This window comes from Ctenopharyngodon idella, chromosome 16, assembly GCF_019924925.1.
Source record: "Ctenopharyngodon idella isolate HZGC_01 chromosome 16, HZGC01, whole genome shotgun sequence".
In the NCBI taxonomy this organism is placed as follows: Eukaryota; Metazoa; Chordata; class Actinopteri; order Cypriniformes; family Xenocyprididae; genus Ctenopharyngodon; species Ctenopharyngodon idella.
Genome location: NC_067235.1, coordinates 1,713,268 through 1,732,024, shown reverse-complemented (window position 1 = coordinate 1,732,024; position 18,757 = coordinate 1,713,268). Strand labels below are relative to the sequence as shown.

General features: G+C 38.9%; 1 protein-coding gene across 5 annotated transcripts in view; it reads right to left on the bottom strand.

Moving 5' to 3' along the window:
• The window catches only part of grik2 (glutamate receptor, ionotropic, kainate 2), a 231,893-nt gene that overhangs the window by 133,571 nt on the left and 79,565 nt on the right, over positions 1-18,757 (bottom strand). For all 5 annotated transcript variants that reach the window (XM_051865971.1, XM_051865972.1, XM_051865970.1 and 2 more), the window contains 3 exons: positions 13,627-13,808; positions 2,176-2,229; positions 1,290-1,463 (listed from right to left, as the gene is read on the bottom strand). In XM_051865971.1, coding sequence (XP_051721931.1) covers positions 1,290-1,463; positions 2,176-2,229; positions 13,627-13,808 — 410 coding nt within the window. The remainder of the gene's footprint in view (positions 1-1,289; positions 1,464-2,175; positions 2,230-13,626; positions 13,809-18,757) is intronic.

The following is an 18,757-nucleotide window of genomic DNA, read 5'->3' as shown; positions in this document are numbered from 1 at the left end:
GTGTAACAGCCACAAAAGACCGCCTGCTCTCTGCCTATATGCGCAAACAATATGGGAAGCGTGCTAGCCAGACAGGATTTAAACTTTTTGGCAAAGTTTGGTTTGAAGACGGAAAAACGTACCAAGCACAATGTTCTCTCAACTTTCCAGATTTCTTACACACACTCACAGCGTTCGGCTGGTCAGATATGTAAATTGCGCAACCTTTTTTCATTCATTAAATCGAAAGATCTCAAAAAACCCATACACCCTCCCCTCAAAGAAATCAGGACAGAAGTGGTTGAAAGTGGACAAAAGAGACTGATTAAAACAAAATGTATGTCATAAAAGCTGTTTGTTGATTTGAATCTTTAGCTTCGCTCTTAAAAAAGGCAGTTTGAACGCTAAGTGAACCAGGACTAAATGTATCTTTTTCTTTTTTGCTCTGGACCAAAAGAACCAAGAGAGTCAAACTACAAGTGTGAACACACCCTTAGTGGCCTTAAATTTAAAAAGTGATTATAAGGCATTTCAGTACTTTTTAAGCACCCATTCTGCTAAATATCTCCTATTGTGTTTCACTGAACAAAGAAAGTTTGAAAATACATGAGCGTGAGTGAATCAAGACAGAATCTAAGTCTTCACTTATCATAGCTGTGTAAATTTCTCTCTAAACAGGACGTAAACCAACGAGTCCAGTGAAATGTCATTGTGTTGTGCCCCATGAGAGTTATTTTGGCAGGTTGGTTCGTTTTGGCATGCGAGTTCTCCTCTTTCCTCTGTTTCTGTCTCACCCAGCCTCTAGTGAGTTCATATCTTGGCCCTTTTCCCGGATAGGAGAGCCAGTGTTGAGGAGGAACTGGGATGCTGCCAGTATGCTGATATCAGACAGTTTTTAGATCACTACAGCAGAGTCGCTGTTTATCACACACGCTTCAGATCGCAGCGTACCCTGCAGGTTGTGGGTTCGAGTTCTCTGGGGAATAGTGCTATACACAGACAGAGCAAACAACCTCCTGCAGCTCATACCAGCATCAATTAAAAACAAACTCCGCCAATATCACCTTGACTGTAGTTTTATATTATTCTTTTCCAATGACTTAAGAAGTGTCTTTAACATGTAAGTGATGATTAACACAAAAATCTGTCTGAGCTCTATTCTGACACTAAATGCTAAAATGCTAATAATAAAACGTCACTATCCATGTAATCATGCATATAGAAGTGGCTTTTCTGAAGCAAAGCCAGCTGAAAACCACTGTCCTGCACAATAATAATAAAAAAAAAAACATGCTGTAATAGGTTCTTACTGTCATGAAACCATCCAGTAGGCCAGAGTCTGGTTTAGGCGGTGCCTGTAGACGCTCCATGGACCACTTTTCAATGATGGACGACACCTGGCTGTTCTCTGTGTTTAGGATACGGAATCCTGTCATGTTGACCCCGCTGTAGCGATAGGGTTCCACATCCAATGCGAAGAGATCCTAAAGTAAAATGAAACATTTATAAATGTATTGAAAATACACAACAGGAATGTCTGTTATATTTGTGTCACATTACATTTTAACACACATCGCAATCATACTGACAAACAAACTCTATTCCAAAATCGAGTGAGCTGCATTGATGTCATAGGCAAAAATGAAACTGTATTTGCATTTTTTTGCCGTTCCCCCAATGTGTCTTTGGACGCAGTGTCTCGTTCCCCTTCTCAGGGAACCATGGTTGCATGCGTAACCTGAGACCATTTGTCTTTTATTTTACTGCTTTTCTTAGTGACACACAAAAATGTGTCACAATTAGTGACCCACAAGTACTGTAAAAAAAAAAAAAAAAAAATAGTCAATTTATATTAATTTAACTACTGTATTAATGTTTTATGCACTGGATTAAATACAAGCACATAATAATAGCTTAAATCTTAATTAAAAAAATATATATATATGCAAGTTTTGAAAATTGGACTGCGAGAGATAGGGAGACAAAAAAGCCATTTAAAAATAGCAATTCTTAGTCTCAGTCAGAGTAAAACACATCAGTAGTGAAAATAGGAAACAGCACTAGAAAAAAAAAAAAAAAAAAAAAGATTTAATATTCCCACTTAGGGAATATAATGATCTAAAATGCAAATGATTTTATGGCTAACACTGTGCTTTAAAATGTGTTTTATAATATAAAGATCCATACATAACTTACCAGGGTAGTAAAAATGTAGTGGTAATACTCTGTCATCATTCCCATAGCGAGAGCCTGAAAAAACAATGAGAACCATGAATGAAACCATTCTGAGACAAGGGAACAGTAACAATGTTTCTGAAAATGTGCAATTTATCACTGAATCGAAGGATAGGCTGGTGAAATAATGGCATTTCTTGTTTATATGATGTTTTGCAGCTCGTAAAATTTTATATGCTGAAGGATTGTAAGCAGAAGCTTACAGTGTGAAGTGTGAAGCTTTCAGTCTCTCTTTCACCCTGAGCTCTCTTTATTGGCCGTAAACACAGCAGGGTGACTTCCGTCTGTGTGCAACCTCTAAATAAACCAAATTGATTTTTGAAAAGCTGATATATTTTATATATTATTATTAAATATTTTAGTGTAATTACACAACATGCAAAATAATCCAATGAACTGCATGTATCAACCTCCAAAACCCTCCACATGAAGAAAATGCAAGCCATTACATTAATCAGATGATTGAAGCACTGACATTTAAAAAGTGTTTTTAGAAGTCAATATATTGTTTATTTAATTTATTCTTATTCCAACAGTCCACATCATTCTAATTCATTTGCCAGTCAAGTTTGTCACTGGGGTAGATTTGGAGGCCGTTCACACAAAACATGTTACATTCAATCTCAAATGTTTTACTTATTTATTTATTTATTTTTGTAATCACTGGACATCTTGTTGGTTACCATTAGTGCCGCATCTTTCAGACACTGTGTAGATCAACCTTGAAAAGAAAAACATATTCAACTATGCTCAGTCCAACTTTGACTGCAAGAATGTGTCCTTTGTAACTGGCTCATAGCTCATTCTGTGCTGTCTGCTCTTGGTAAGTGTGGTTTGGTGAGGTGCGTTGCCTGGAGTAGCTGAGGCTGTGCAGAATTCACAAAAACCTTGAATTCCTCAGATAGTGGGAAAAATCCTTAATATGGAATTCATGTACTATATGGTTCAGGGGCCGTACTGAAGAGTGGATTTGGGGTGGTCAGTATGGGGGCTTGAACGCTGAAAAACGTGAAACAACCGTGTCATTTATAATCATGGACTCTGGTTTAAACCTGTTTTGTTCAGTTTGACTAAAAGCAAATGACACCCCCCACAGAAAATTAAGCCATTCTATATGCTGATTTGCTGCTCTATTATTGGTACTCAATTATTAATAATAGTTTACTTTCAATGTTGAGAACAGTCTGTACTGCTTAATTAAAAATGTATTCAACATTGAGCAGCTAATCATCATATTAGAATGATTTCTGAAGGACCATGTGACACTGAAGACTGGAGTAATGATGCTGATAGTTCAGCTTTGATCACAGGAATAAATTACATTTTAACATATATTAAAGTAGAAAACAGTTCTTTTAAATTGTAATAATATTTCACAATATAAATGTTTTTTTACTGAATTTTTGATCAAATAAAAGCAGCCTTTGGAGGGCATATAAGGATTATTTCAACAACATTAAAAAAACATATAAAACAGAAATTAGTATTTTTTTGGTCCAAAGTGTCATTTTCAGTGTAGCAATAATTTAATAAAAATACACTGATTAAAAAATGACATGTTCAGCAAGTCATGGCAACTTCAGTTTTTACATTACTTTAACTCTTAAAATTTTTTGAAGTTATACGTTTTACGAGATTCAACTCGATGTTATAAGTCGATTTAATATAATTTAAGTTGAAATAACTTGTGACACCAATTTGTTTATAATTAAAATGATTACTTATAGTGTAATAATAATAATAATAATAAGTTAAATAGTAGATATGCATCAGGAGTATCAGCACTGATTTCCTGGAGAAGGCAAAGTATTTAAAAAAGAAGAGCAGATGGGATTTTTTTGCACATTGCTTGTTTGTCTCCATAGCTGTAATGAGCTCTCGGATTCCCACGCCAACCCAACCACGCATTCACATGGCATCTCTCGCAGACTGACAGACAACTCAATCCATAACAATAATTAATTTATGGGCCAAGCTGTTGTGTTGCTAAACGTTGGAACAGCAATCGTCTAAACCCAAGTGCCAGCCTGTTGCATTCGCTCTATTTAGTGTGCACTTCAGGGCGATGTGAAACATGCATGATTCGGCTCCGTGAAAGTGCGCCTGGTAACAGCTGCTACATCACAAACGAGATCCTGTATTAGCACGTGAGCTAATCGTGCCCTGCGCTGTGCGACGGATGGAAATAGATGTCTTTAACATTGCTCACCCTGTGATATCTTCAGCTGTATTAGCAGGAGCTGCTGTGCAACACAGGTGTGTGTGCAATACACACTCAGACTGCTAGAACGATTATAAATCACACATTATTACTGCTGTCAGCCTGGTGAGGGTGATTAGAATGGGTAGAGGGCAGGTCAATAATTACATTTGTTGTTGTGTGGTCTAGTGCTGTTAATAACAGGTGGTATCCAGTCCAGGTGGACTGGAAAACCTCCAGGAGAAGCTCATATTTGCTGGGATGAGCCAGCAGCACTCGCACCATTACTGAGTAAAACTGTCGGTAAGATAGCCAGCGGGAGAGCATGGATTAAAACTGACACAATTTAGATTGTTATAGCTCTGAACCTATTCCATAAAGGGTTCATATTATGAAAATTCCAGTCACAGAGAAGTAATATGGAGGTATTAGGTTAGATAATACTCCTAAATACCAGAAGATGAATAAGCTATTACTCCAGTGAGTATTTCTGATGGTGTCAACCCAACACAGCACTAAAAACTGCTTATGTAAATGTAATTTAAAATGTATATTCAAGTTGTGTTTTCCACAGGCTTTATTTTAGACATAAATTATAAAACCCCATAGAAAAATTTGAAAGAAACAGTTGCGAATTATACTTCCAGGTTCTGGCGTCATACCTGTACCACTCTATATGTGTTCTTAAGCTATCTTGCGTCCTTGTGTTCTCGTACTACAACATCATTAACCGTCAAAGTCCGGTTCCAATACTCAAGAACACAAATAAAGGGAAAGCATGAAAGTTCCCAGATGTGTTCTTGATATCAGCTGTGTCTGAAATCTCAAAAATGCTGCCTTCAGAGGACTCATTTCAAGGTAGGAAGGCACCAAGGCTCGTCCAAATCCAATGTTAGCTTCACTTCCTGTCTCCTGAGATACCTTCGTCTGATCAATGTTTGAAGAAAGCATAGATGTATCCTCCGCTACCAATCCTGTGCTTTCCATTCTATGACAGTTGAGCTAAAAAATAAAGATGGCGTCTAAAAGTTGTGGTTGGTGAACAGTTTCTGTGTAAACAGTTTTTGACCATTGTTTTCCACTTTTGATGTCATTTCTAGCGAGAAATTACTATTGCAGTAATCAAACATTTGCTTAGTTATTATCAAAGCTCGCTCTATTTTGCTGTAGATCATTAAACTGTTACGCTGCCTCAGAAGTCTGTCCGAATTCAGTTTCGTGAGATATCTTTGTGTGCATACGCTGCTTGCAAAGTCATTGCCTGATGGGGCAGTGTGACAACAAGTCAGCTGCCCAAGTTTTCAGACGCAGCCATCGAGTGCAGACTTGAGTGAATCGAACCATTAAAAATCCCAGTAGTCATCACGGACGGAAGCTTTAAAGTTCTCTTGTTCTCACTTAAGTAATTCCCACTGAAAGCTTGCAAATAAGTGATGGCTCGTGAAAGTAAACATATGTCTTTTTGTTTGACATAATTTTAATACAGTTATAAATACCTGGAGAAAACCTGCATTTCTTTTTAATTGGCATATTTAAAAAAAAAAAAAAAAAAAAAAAAATATATATATATATATATATATATATATATATATATATATATTAATGTTGACAAAGCGTAACATTAAATATACATACTCATTTACACAAATACTCATGTAAAATAAAAAGATATCAAACAATAACAATAATGTAATTAAATATTTTAATAGCTTATAACATCTGTGATGTTATTTTATTTATTGTGCATTGGATGGGGCTGTCCCACTGCCTAATATGTGCTGAACAGTCAGTTGAGCAACAAGATCTCAAAATCTCAATTCTCACAAAGATGCATTCTGCATCCTCGTGTCCTTCTGAGTTTGTGCTTTCAATGTAGTCTGGCAAGACCAGTTTTCACGAGAAGTCCATTCTTTGCATTCTTAGAATTGAGAAACAGCTTCTGTTTCCTTCATGAATGAATGAATCAGCATTTTTAAATGAATCTGTTGAATGACTCATTTGGGTCCCCGAAAAATCCCCACCACTAATATACACACTAGCTATGTTTCCGTCCAAAGTTGTTAATTTAAATTATGCGCAAAATTGGAATATTGCACAAAATGGTCACAGTAGGCTGTATGTAAGAACACGACACAGGAGAATTGGTACGGATAGTCTTTAATTCAGAGGAACACTCACAACGGAACAATGAGCAAATAGAACAGGAATATACACATGTTAACAGAGGAAAATAAACAGGAATAGCTGAACTGAATGAAAACTAATGTGTAGCCATAGAAACAAACAAGAACACAGGTTATACAACAGGAACTAAACTAAACAGAACATGACCGTTACAGTAGTCCCCCCTCCCAGAAGGTGCGTCCTCGTGCCGTAACTGAACATTCAACTGTGGAGGGACAGACAGGGACCAGGAGGAGTTGGTGGAGACAGACACCATGGTGGAGCCAATGGTGGGAGGAGCCAGGGTTGAGCTTTGACTGAAGGGCTGGGCAGAACCCGGGGACTGACAGATGGAGTATCCAGCAAAGTAGACAGGCCGATGGACCAGGGCGACATCCATGGTCCGGAAGCCCAAGGTGGAGCTTCTGGCTTGCAGGACCGAGATGGGGACCGGGGTGACGATGGAGTGAGCGAGGACGACGGGGAAACCGGAGGAAGGGAGGAGCCCAGTGGAGCAGAAGGGGTGGAGGTTGGAGGCACATCTGGAGACTCAGAAGTCCATGGTAGAAGCTGAGCAATGACTGACCGAGGTTGATCCGGAGGGACAAGGAAGTCCTGAGGAGTCCCAGGGCAGACGGTCCCTGGTGGAGACGAAGGCAAACAGAGCCGGGGCAGAGCCGATGGGCTGACAGGCCAAGGTGAAGACATGGGCCTGGAGGTCCGAGGTGCAGCCGGGGACTCAGCCTCATGCCGAGCTGGTGGATGTGAATGCAGAGGCCGAGTTGAAGAGGCACACAGAGCTAGCGCTGGGGGCAGAGCCAAAAAGTTGGATGACATCAGTGGAGCCGGCGGATCCAGGGGAGTGGACGGAACCAGCGAAGGGAATGGGACCAGGAGGTTGGGCGGGAACATTGGAGGATGAAAATGGAACCAGAGCATCCAGATGGCTGAACGAGAGAGGCGGAAAAGGCGACATCTCGAGGGTGGGGACTCGGGAGTGAACTGGATCCAGGGACCACAGATCGATTAGGCAGAGGTCCGCTCCTGGCTCTGAAATGGACTGCCCGTAGACCGCGTGTCCTGGGCTTTAATGGTGGCCGGATCTGGTTTTGGGACGAGCTTGGTGGGTGCCTCGGGCTCACAGGCCTTGAGGGGGAGGTCGCTGTGCTGGAGCATCCAGCCCAAATACTCTAGCACATTCTGGTGTTCTGGGAGGAGGAGAAGGCGCCATGCTGGTGAGTCCAATTTAATCTTTTTAGATTCTGTGTTCTGTCACAGTAGGCTGTATGTAAGCACACAACACAGGAGAATAGGTACGAATAGTCTTTAATTCAAAGGAACACTTACAATGAAGCAATGAGGCAACAAAACAGGAAGTATATATCCACAGGTTAACAGAGGAAACTAAAAAGGAACAGCTGAGCTGAACGAAAACTAATGTGTAGCCATAGAAACAAACAAGAACTAATGCAGGAACTAAACGAAACAGAACATGACCTTGACAAAAACATTTGTGAATAAAGCACAGTTTCCATCTAGCAAGACGAAGAGAACAAAATTGTCACTTCTTGATATACTGGCACCAAATATCAGTAGGTGAAGCCACTGTGGGTCTTTTTTTTTTTTTTTGTATGTAATAAATGACTTGTGCAGACAAAACACAAGACATGTTAAGACAGTTCTGGGAGGTAATTAAAATAAATTAGGTCAAAACAACTTCCCCTCCCTCTTGCAGTGACATCTCTTCTCTTTTCTGATGACATGTCTACTGGCGTGAGGGCGGGGCAACCTGTCACTCACATGAGATCCACCAATAGCGAACCACAACCATCCAACCATCCGATCAATTAGAGCAAAATTAAGTCCCGGCCTAATTTTTTTCTTTTGTTCCAGAAGCCATTTCACTTGTATATACATCACAAAAGGGAAGAAAATTCCCAATTTTTATTCCAACTTTAATACATTAAAAACTGCATAGGCCTAATACTATGCAAAAATATTAAGATGACATTGGTTTGGTAGGAAAACTGACAATTTTGTAAATGCATAAAACAGCAAATGTGTGTTACCAGCCTAACACATGGTACAAAACACTGGGACAAATATTTTATTAGAATTAGTCATATCACTCCTTTGACATCAGTAACATGAGATATGGAATGTGTTTTCTCACTCTCTTTTGGCTATTTATTTTGCTATCCCAACTATTAAAAAGTTAGTTGCATTTTACTGTTTGTATTTACTGCATATGTGGCTGAAGTATGTTTTAAACAGTAACATTTTTAAAGGCATTTTTGAAGTGTAATGCTGACATTGCAAAGAGGCTGTTGCTGTAAGGACGGAGCAGTTAAACATTTTATTAGAAGAGACAGCAAACCCACAGTCCACAAAATAATGCTGTTTCTCATTTAATGTGAAAAGGCCATTTATATAGAAGTCCTAAATGCACAGCAGCAAAATATACTCCAAATATTCAGTCTAAAAATTGTCATAATGCTAGTATTGTTTTTGATATACAATAAACCTAGACTAATATTATATGTTTGTGTCGATTTATTTTTTATAAAACAAATAAAATGATACAAAAATATGATATGATCTTAAAACAGAAAAAAACATTCTTTTATTTAACAAATTAAAAAAAAAAAAAAAAAAAGAAATAGGTAGGTTAAAATATATGAAATATTACATCATTGCTAGACCCAGTTATCATTGCCATCATCAGCCCCAAAGTGAAATTAATTATTAAATTCAGTCTTGTGTGAAACATATGGTCGGGAAATAATAGCTCTCTAGCCTGAGCGGATTTTACAAAGTTCAAAAGTGTGGACGACTTCACAAAGCTAAAAGTTTCAAATGTGGATATCACACAAAGCCTCTGAGAGCTGCCCATTATAGAAGCATATATCCACTGCCACTAATAATGAGTATCTTCATTATCACTTCAGTGGTCTGAAACTGATTAAGAAGGTCTGTGAGTCAATCTCTGGCTGAATAATACCCACTTTAATATTTGATTATTCCTGTAATTGGGGGAAAATTCTTGCAGTTAAGTCACACATTGAAATATCTCTTTGGGTTTCTCTAATGTGAGACTTCACAGTACTCTAGCAGGAATGCATATCCTTATCCACTTTTTGGCAAATATTATTTAATCAATCTTTGTAAGGAATTGAAATTGTACTGCATTGCATCCTATGATGTAAAATATAGCATATATACTGTAGATATAACAAAAGCATTTAATCTGATTAAAACCACTTGTCTTGTAGGGCACTTCACATCATGAGCATTATCCTATTGACTAATTACATGTAAACGTACCGACTAACGGAGCATGTAAGCTTGACTGCCTGATGGGTAATCAATGAAACCTGTACACTTCACTGATTGTGTACAAATCAATCTCACACACAAGATCAAAAGAGACAATGAATTAACAGTTCAAAAACAATGCATGCGCTTTTCACCTTCAAGGCATAAAACAGGATCAAATCACCATAAAGCAGAGCTTGTAATGATACAAACAAGCTAAACTTTAGGTTCAGAAAGAACAAGGTCCTGTTCTTCACATGTTGCTTATCATATCATAGTTAAATTGGTTAATTTGGATCTTATACTACGGGGCTGCCCATCGTTAATTATTCCTTACTTCACATACACTTCTAGATTGAGTTAACTGCATGACGAAACCAATGCACAATTGGTTGGTGACCATGTATCACATCATTTACTCCTATAAGAATATGCATCTAAATCATATATACTGTATTATCTTTGGACCATACCCTTATGAAGTTTAAAGTTTTAAAGCAATTCTGATGTTGATTGATGTGGAGCTAAAGAAATTCTTAGTACACCAAAAGATTTTTTAATTTGTTGTTGTTGTTTTGTTTTTGTTTTTTTCTGTGTGTTGTGTGTTAGATTTTTAAGACAGACAACGTTCCTGTAGAGACTTAGCTATTGCACCAGGCACTTGTAAATGTCTTGAGATAAACAGGTTTTGTTGATCTGCTTAGCTTTGGTTGGAACTCTGACAGTTGTTAAGAACTGTTCCTAGTTTCTGGCTTGAACTAAAAGCTGATTCTCAATAAGCTTTTATATTATTGTGCTTGAAGCTCTACGTGAAGAGGCTTAAATCCTGTACAGTTCTGAGTCTTAATAGCATTTAGGAAGTTCTTCAATTCCTCTGGGAAAACCACCGCCCTGCTTGAGACTGAGAATAAATTGTCCTCTTGTTTTGTTTCTTTAAGGTCATGATCACTTTAAAATTAATAATTTTACATTACATTAGAACTTTAGTTCCACTTAAGTAGCCCACCTTAGTATTCTTTCATGTTTTCAATAAAACGATGCAAGTAATTTTGTCACAGATTTGTTAGACTGGAAAGATGGAGATACAGATGTAAAATATGGACAAATCTGTCTGTCTGCCTGCTAACCTTTAAACTTTGAAGGTATTTTACAATTTCAAGCTAGGTTTTGTCAAACCAACTTTTACCCCCGGTTTCACAGACAAGGTTTAAGCTAGTCCCAGACTAAAATGCATGTTTGAGCTGTTGCACTTGAACTTGCACTGACATATCTTAAAATATGTGTTATTGTTTTGTCTCAAGATGCACACCAGTAATGTTTTTTTTCTAGGGTATGTTTATAACAGCTACTTAAATACCCTAATTGAACTAAGGCCTAATTCTGGCTTAATCTAAGCCCTGTCTGTGAAACCGGGCCTTAAAGTTTATCTTCATGAACCTTACTTTTGTAGTTAAAAATTACACTCAGGCCTTATTCACACAATTTTTACACTATTACTAATCACTTTTTATGAGTGGACATTCTTCTGAAAATCATGAACTCTTCCACTGCATCTCAAATTATGTATTGTGTTTAGTAGCATTCTGTGGTTGGGATGTTTATTTTGTTTACTTGCAACACATTTCTCATATTTCCTGTCAAGCATGCTCTTTACTGACACTCATCTTCTTAGTAACTAAATACACCAAACTTTTGACAACTTTAATATTTTATAAAGCATTTCCATATTTTAAAATTTAGTAAGACTGAAAGTCTGGGTCTAGAATAATGCTAAAACAATAAAATCTATACATAAAAGGCTTGGGAATTAGCAAAGTTTTGGTGGTACAGAGACAATTCTGGACTGAGAGCTCAGTAGTGCTGCGTTTGTATAGTTCTAAAACTATCTAGCAATTTTTCCTCAGCAGAATAGTGTAACATTAAATTTTATTTTAAAAGACAATTTAAAAAAATTACATCTATGACATTCTCTTGGACGCATATCGATAATTTTGTATGTTTAAATTACTGTGCAATTATTGAGAAGGACTTATCCTCCAGTATTGTTCTGTAAGTCAGATATCCAGATTTATACAATGTAAAAAAAAAAAAAAAAAAAAAAATGGATTCTTTACTCTAAATTTAAATTTGAAATATTAAAATATATCAGTTTAATATAATTTCTATTTTATATTTATATTGTATCAGATAAATATTTAAATATAATTTATATTTATATTATAACGGATGCATATTTTACAGTGCATCCGGAAAGTATTCACAGCGCTTCACTTTTCCCACATTTTGTTATGTTACAGCCTTATTCCAAAAGGGATTAAATTCATTATTTTCCTCAAAATTCTACAAACAATACCCCATAATGACAATGTGAAATAAGTTTGTTTGAAATCTTTGCAAATTTATTATAAATAAAAAACGAAAAAATCACATGTACATAAGTATTCACAGCCTTTGCCATGACACTCAAAATTGAGCTCAGGTGCATCCTGATTCCACTGATCATCCTTGAGATGTTTCTACAACCTGATTGGAGTCCACCTGTGGTAAATTCAGTTGATTGGACATGATTTGGAAAGGCACACACCTGTCTATATAAGGTCCCACAGTTAACAGTGCATGTCAGATCACAAACCAAGCCATGAAGTCCAAAGAATTGTCTGTAGACCTCCGAGACAGGATTGTATTGAGGCACAGATCTGGGGAAGGGTACAGAAACATTTCTGCAGCATTGAAGGTCCCAATAAGCACAGTAGCCTCCATCATCTGTAAATGGAATAAGTTTGGAACCACCAGGACTCTTCCTAGAGCGGGCCGCCCAGCCAAACTGAGCGATCGGGAGAGAAGGGCCTTAGTCAGGGAGATGATCAAGAACCCGATGGTCACTCTGACAGAGCTCCAGCGTTTCTCTGTGGAGAGAGGAGAACTTTCCAGAAGAACAACCATCTCTGCAGCACTCCACCATTCAGGCCTGTATAGTAGAGTGGCCAGACGGAAGTCACTCCTCAGTAAAAGGCACATGACAGCCCGTCTGGAGGACTCTCAGACCATGAGAAACAAAATTCTCTGGTCTGATTAAACAAAGATTGAACTCTTTGGCCAGAATAGCAAGCGTCATGTCTGGAGGAAACCAGGCACCGCTGATCACCTGGTCAATACCATCCCTACAGTGAAGCATGGTGGTGGCAGCATCATGCTGTGGGGATGTTTTTCAGTGGCAGGAACTGGGAGACTAGTCAGGATCGAGGGAAAGATGAATGCAGCAATGAATGGCTGTGCACCAACGCTCCCCATCCAACCTGATGGAGCTTGAGAGGTCCTGCATAGAAGAATGGAAGAAACTGCCCAAAAATAGGTGTTCCAAGCTTGTAGCATCATACTCAAAAAGACATGTAATTGGTGCCAAAGGTGCTTCAACAAAGTATTGAGCAAAGGCTGTGAATACTTACGTACTGTACATGTTATTTTTTATTTTTTTTCCGTTTTAATAAATTTGCAAATATTTCAAACAAACTTCTTTCATGTTGTCTTTATGGGGTATTGTTTGTAGAATTTTGAGGAAAATAATGAATTGAATCCCTTTTGGAATAAGGTTGTAACATAACAAAATGTGGGAAAAGTGAAACACTGTGAATACTTTCCGGATGCACTGTATATTAATGTTATTATTATCAGACAAATATTCCAAATGCATCTTTGTAATCCTTAGTGTGGAATGAGATAATGAAAGGACTCACCTGTTTAAGGATGCCAGCTGCCATCTCATGACCACAGTCAAAAATCACATGAAACTCTTTTCCTCGTTTCATTTCTTTAAGAAGGGGCTTGGCATCTTTTGTTTCTGCTGGTAGCTGCCGGATTTTTAATCGGATGTTGTAACGAGATGGAGCCTTGATGAGCTCCTGTAATCGAATCAGACCTGAGAGAGAGAGAGACAGAAAGAGAGAGAATATAAATGAGGTTATTACAGTATTACAGGAATAGTTCACCCAAAAATTTAAACTCTGTCATCATTTTCCTCATCCTGATGTTGTTACAAAGATTTTTTTCTTTTTTCTTTCATGGAACACAAATGGACAAGTACTGTATAATTTATACTGTCATCAAATATTGTAGCAAAATAACTATACTACACTCTAGCTTTAAACTGCTTATTGTGGACTACCAGGCATTAAGTTATTATAAACATTTACATTTAGAATCTCTGTAAATCTGATTTAAAACATTGTGTACTGTAAAAAAAAAAAAAAAAAAAAAAAAAAAAAAAAAAGCATGCTACACAAATACACTTGACTTGATAAGTTTATCAGGAAGCTCATATCTCCTTTTTCATATGAGAATACTGTTGCCATCATTGACGCATAACATGCCTCCGCAAACGAGATTCATTTATTACATTTATTTTATGAAGAAGAGCAGCTTGGACAGTCAAACAACATTAAGCTAGTAAATGATGACAGAATTGTCTTTTGTGGGTGAAATATTCCTTTAAATGTACAACAGAGCATCTGAAATATCATTTGGAGCCATCTATATGAAAGCTCCATTTCATTTAATTCTTATCTTTCTAATTAGAAGAAGAAGAAAGATATGCATAAACATACGGATGGATGTTTAAAGTCAAAATTTTAGGGGGAAATTAAATTGTTAAGCTGTATGGCCCCTCGCTATCTATCTCTCTTGCTCTCTTCTCTATTAACTTCTTCCCAGTGAAATGCTGGACTCTCCTGTCAGTGAAATGCCACCTCCTAATGTAATGAAACATCACATTCCCACTTCAAAAGGTCATCAACTGAAATATATATATATGTATATAGGTTTCCCCCAAAATTCCATTGTCCTCATTTACTTCACACAATGAAGGACTTATATTTTCAGAGTTGATCAACTGTACAGACCAAACAAGGAACCACAGATTTAGTATCTTCCTGAATCTATTTCCATTTTGGTCCTGTCCCAAATGTCACAACACTCTAAGGTGTTCAATTTTGATTCAGAAGGGTGCTCACATGCATCTGCTGTGGACTCACCAAAGTGTGGACACAAAGGAGGACAGCTGGGGCTATTTGGAACAAGGCCATCATTTGTTTTCCAACCCTATGTTTCCTATCTATGTTTTTGCAAAACTTCAAACTTTCTTTTTTTTTTTTTTTTTTTTTATGGGGCAGATTATCGATTAGCAAAGACGTTTTGCGATGCAGAGCTCTTGGATGAGTTCTGTGAAAATACTATAAAATTGCTGAAAGGCTTGTAAATGCAAGCTAAAATTGCATGGTTCCTTCAGATGTGTTCAGATGGTTTCTTCAAATGTTTTTCTCTCATGTTTGCTTTTGTTAAGACCATCAGTTAGGTTTAGTGTAGAGTTTAGTGTGGGTGGTGCATTATTTTCAAATGCGACAGAGCATTAACTTTTTAGCGCCATTTACCGGACATTTTATTTCCGAACTGCCACGATAATCAACATAATAAAACATCACCAGATTTACGTTAATCTGTTTTGGAAAAAAAATAAATAAATAAAAAAAACTGAAACTGAAGACATTTATAGAACCATTCATTAGACGTTTCATTTTGAAATTGTTGCAAAACGTACAAAAAGCAACTTGATAGTATACACAGTGAACCAACAATGGAGTAAACAGGTGATGAAGAACAACCATGGAGCAGATAATGGAGAACAGACGATGGAGCATGACGAAGAGAACAACCAGGTAAGTATATCCATAGGGAACAACAGGAGTCTGAACAGGTGACAATGAAGAGACCATACACGAGTGTGTGTCTGCTGGGTATAAGTGCAGGCCTTAATAAATGTGGAAATGAGGTCCAGGTGAGTGTGATGTAAGAAAAAATGATGGGGTCATTGAAAATCTTGATGAAGATAAAGAACTTTTATTGCATCACAGCAGTGACAAAGTACATGCAGCAATCTGTCAGAGTCAGAATGATCCCAGAGTAATTTATGTGTGAACATTGTATACAGCATTTACATTCAACTTCCCGCTCGTTATGTAAATGAGGTTTCGTCTTAAATGTAAATTAATCATAACAATTAAAGTGATAGCCTTCTGTTCCCACATCTTTAGTGTTATTATAGATGTAAATACCCAAATGGTATGGTGATAAGTTTGTTTAAGTTCAGCCAGACATCAGTCATTTAGATTCATATACCCTTTGATTACAGGATGGTTCTTGATGGCCCACTGCCACTCCCACGCTATATGTGATATAATATCACTCCAGTGGTAATATTTACATATTACTGGGTTTGAAATGAATCATCTCTATGATAAATAAACCATGTTTGGGGAAGGAGCATGTTCTAACATTTATCTTAAAGTGTAATTTGGGTCAGGGCAGACTATAATTTCTTACTGTGATTAAACTCCAGAAAGAGTGAACTGGGTGTGAATGGTGACTGTGCAGAAGGTGAGGGAGAGCTTGGTGTAGTACCCCCTTCTAGAGGTGTCATTTGATGCCCCAAAGTCCCTAGTGGAAGGGCAGAGCACATGAGAGACAGAGGACCAGGGTGTGACTGGTGGTTTGAAAGGCCGAGGCAGAGTAGGGGACCAAGGTGGAACAGAGAGCTGGGGACCATCAAGACAGAGCTGAAGGCCCTGGAGAGTTCGGCAGAGCGAGAGACATTCTGGGATGCCGTCTTAGTGGGAGACCTCCATGACAGAGCGAATGGAGGAGGCAACTAAGGTGTAGTACCCAGTGACGTGGAACCTCGGCAGACCTCAGGAGAGCCAGCTGAGTGGGGGGCCTCTGGAAAGGTGATGGAGATGGATACCACCACATGGTTGAGGACCAGGGGGGAGCAGATGGACCCGGAGGAGGAGAGACTTCCAGGTCGAGATGAAGGGGTGAGCGGAGACATGAGGCGTCCTTTGTGGCAGAGATGAGGGAGAGAAAGAAGGCCTCCTTGGCCGTCCCCATGGGAAGCGACCTCCGTGTCAGTGATCACCAAACTTGGGCCACCTGGACCACCAAATTTGGGACCACCAGACTCTGGAGCTCTTGAACCACCTGATTTGGAAAAACTGGATTTGGAGGCTTTTGGACCACTGGACCTGAGAACTTTGGGACCACCAGTCTTGGGATCTCTGGGAACACCAGACTTGAGACCACCTGGACCACTGAACATGTTGGATTCTTCCTCCTTTGCCTTCTCCTCCTCTGCACCAGTATCAATGTGATGCTTGAAATGGAGAACTGAGAATGAGGAAAGCAGGAGACCTCAGGGATACTGGGTGAGCATCCCTGACCTACCAGACTTAAACCATCTGGACCAAGGACCACCCAGACCAGCAAACTTGGTACACCAGACTCAGGAGCTCTTGATCCACCGAATTTGTAAAAAACGGACTTGGGGGCTCTGGGACCTCTGGACTTGGGACCACCGGAACTGAGAGCTTTGGGACCACCAGACATGGGAACAGTGTACTTGACACCACCTGGACCACCAGCATGTTGCAGAGTGTTCAGAGGAGGATTTATTCTTCTATTTGACTGCTCCTCTGCACCAGTGTCAACGGAATGCTCAAAATGGAGAACTGAGAGCGAGAGAGGCCTGGGGCAGATTCTGGAGGCTCTAGGAGGACGGGAGACTCTGGGGAAGCTGTATTTTAGTGGGATTGAGGCCCTCCGCATCTCCCACAGTATAGGAGGATTCACTCAACCACAGAGCATAATCCATATACTGAGTCAGTGTACAGCTGGTTTCTTCCATGGGCAACAGTTGAGAGGTGGGATTGTCCAGCCCACTCCAAAAACATACCTTCAGCATGGCATCATTTCAGGGCATGTGATGGCTGAGCTCCATAAACTGTTCCACAAAATCCTCCAGGGGGCAGACATCTTGATAAAGGGAGAGCAGCTGGTCCACAGGGTGAACTCCTGCTGACAGAAACATGAGGAGGCCAAACAGAGGGAGCCAACACAGTGAAGCAACAATGGAGTAGACAAGCGATGGAGAACAGACAATGGAGCATGACGAGGAGAACAACCAGGTAAGTAAATCTACAACAGGAGTCTTAACATTCTTAGAGATAAAATGACAAGACCAGGCAATGAGAGTATGAGTGTGTGTGTTGTGTATAAGTGCAGTCCTTGATGAGTGTGGTAATGATGTTCAGGTGAGTGTGATTAAACTCCAGACAAAGTGAATGGGGTTGTGAATAGTGACTGTGCAGAAAGTGAGGGAGAGCTTGGTGTAACTGTGACCTTAGCTTTGTGCCTAACAATTATGTAGTGTCAGCTTATGCTGCTTTGGTGCTTAGTTGGTCTCACTGGTTTAAGAGATGTCTGGGGCTCTTTTCAGCTGGTAAGGCGGAAGACCAGCTAGATCAAATGAAGACTCAACTTGGCCAGGCCGGGCAAGCAGCTTAAACCAGCTAAGACCAGGTTTTTCCCTTTAGGTCAAGGTAACAAAACAAGTTCTGTTGTGAGCTACACTGCTTTACAAATTTGCATGGAGAAAAAAATAAATAAATAAATAAATACAAGAGAAAAAAAAAAAAAAAATTGACCAAGCTGGCGGTTTTGCTGATTTGGCTGGTCGGCCATCTGATCTCCCAGCCTGACCAGCAGACAAGCTCCCAAAACCCGACCAGCCTAAGCAGTTTGGCCAAGCTGGAAGACCAACTAACCATCTGCCTGGTTTCATTTTTTGTTTGTTTATTTTTCAGCAGGGTTGCTGATTGTGTACAGACATGCAATTGAAGTACAGGTAAAAGTTTGCTAATAACAATATTAAATAAGTCAAAAATGAAGAACTTTTAAAATGCACACACTGTAGCAGCATAGATCATTTAATTTGCATGCATTGATAAAATGTCTTTAATGACTCATATGGCTTCCTGTGGG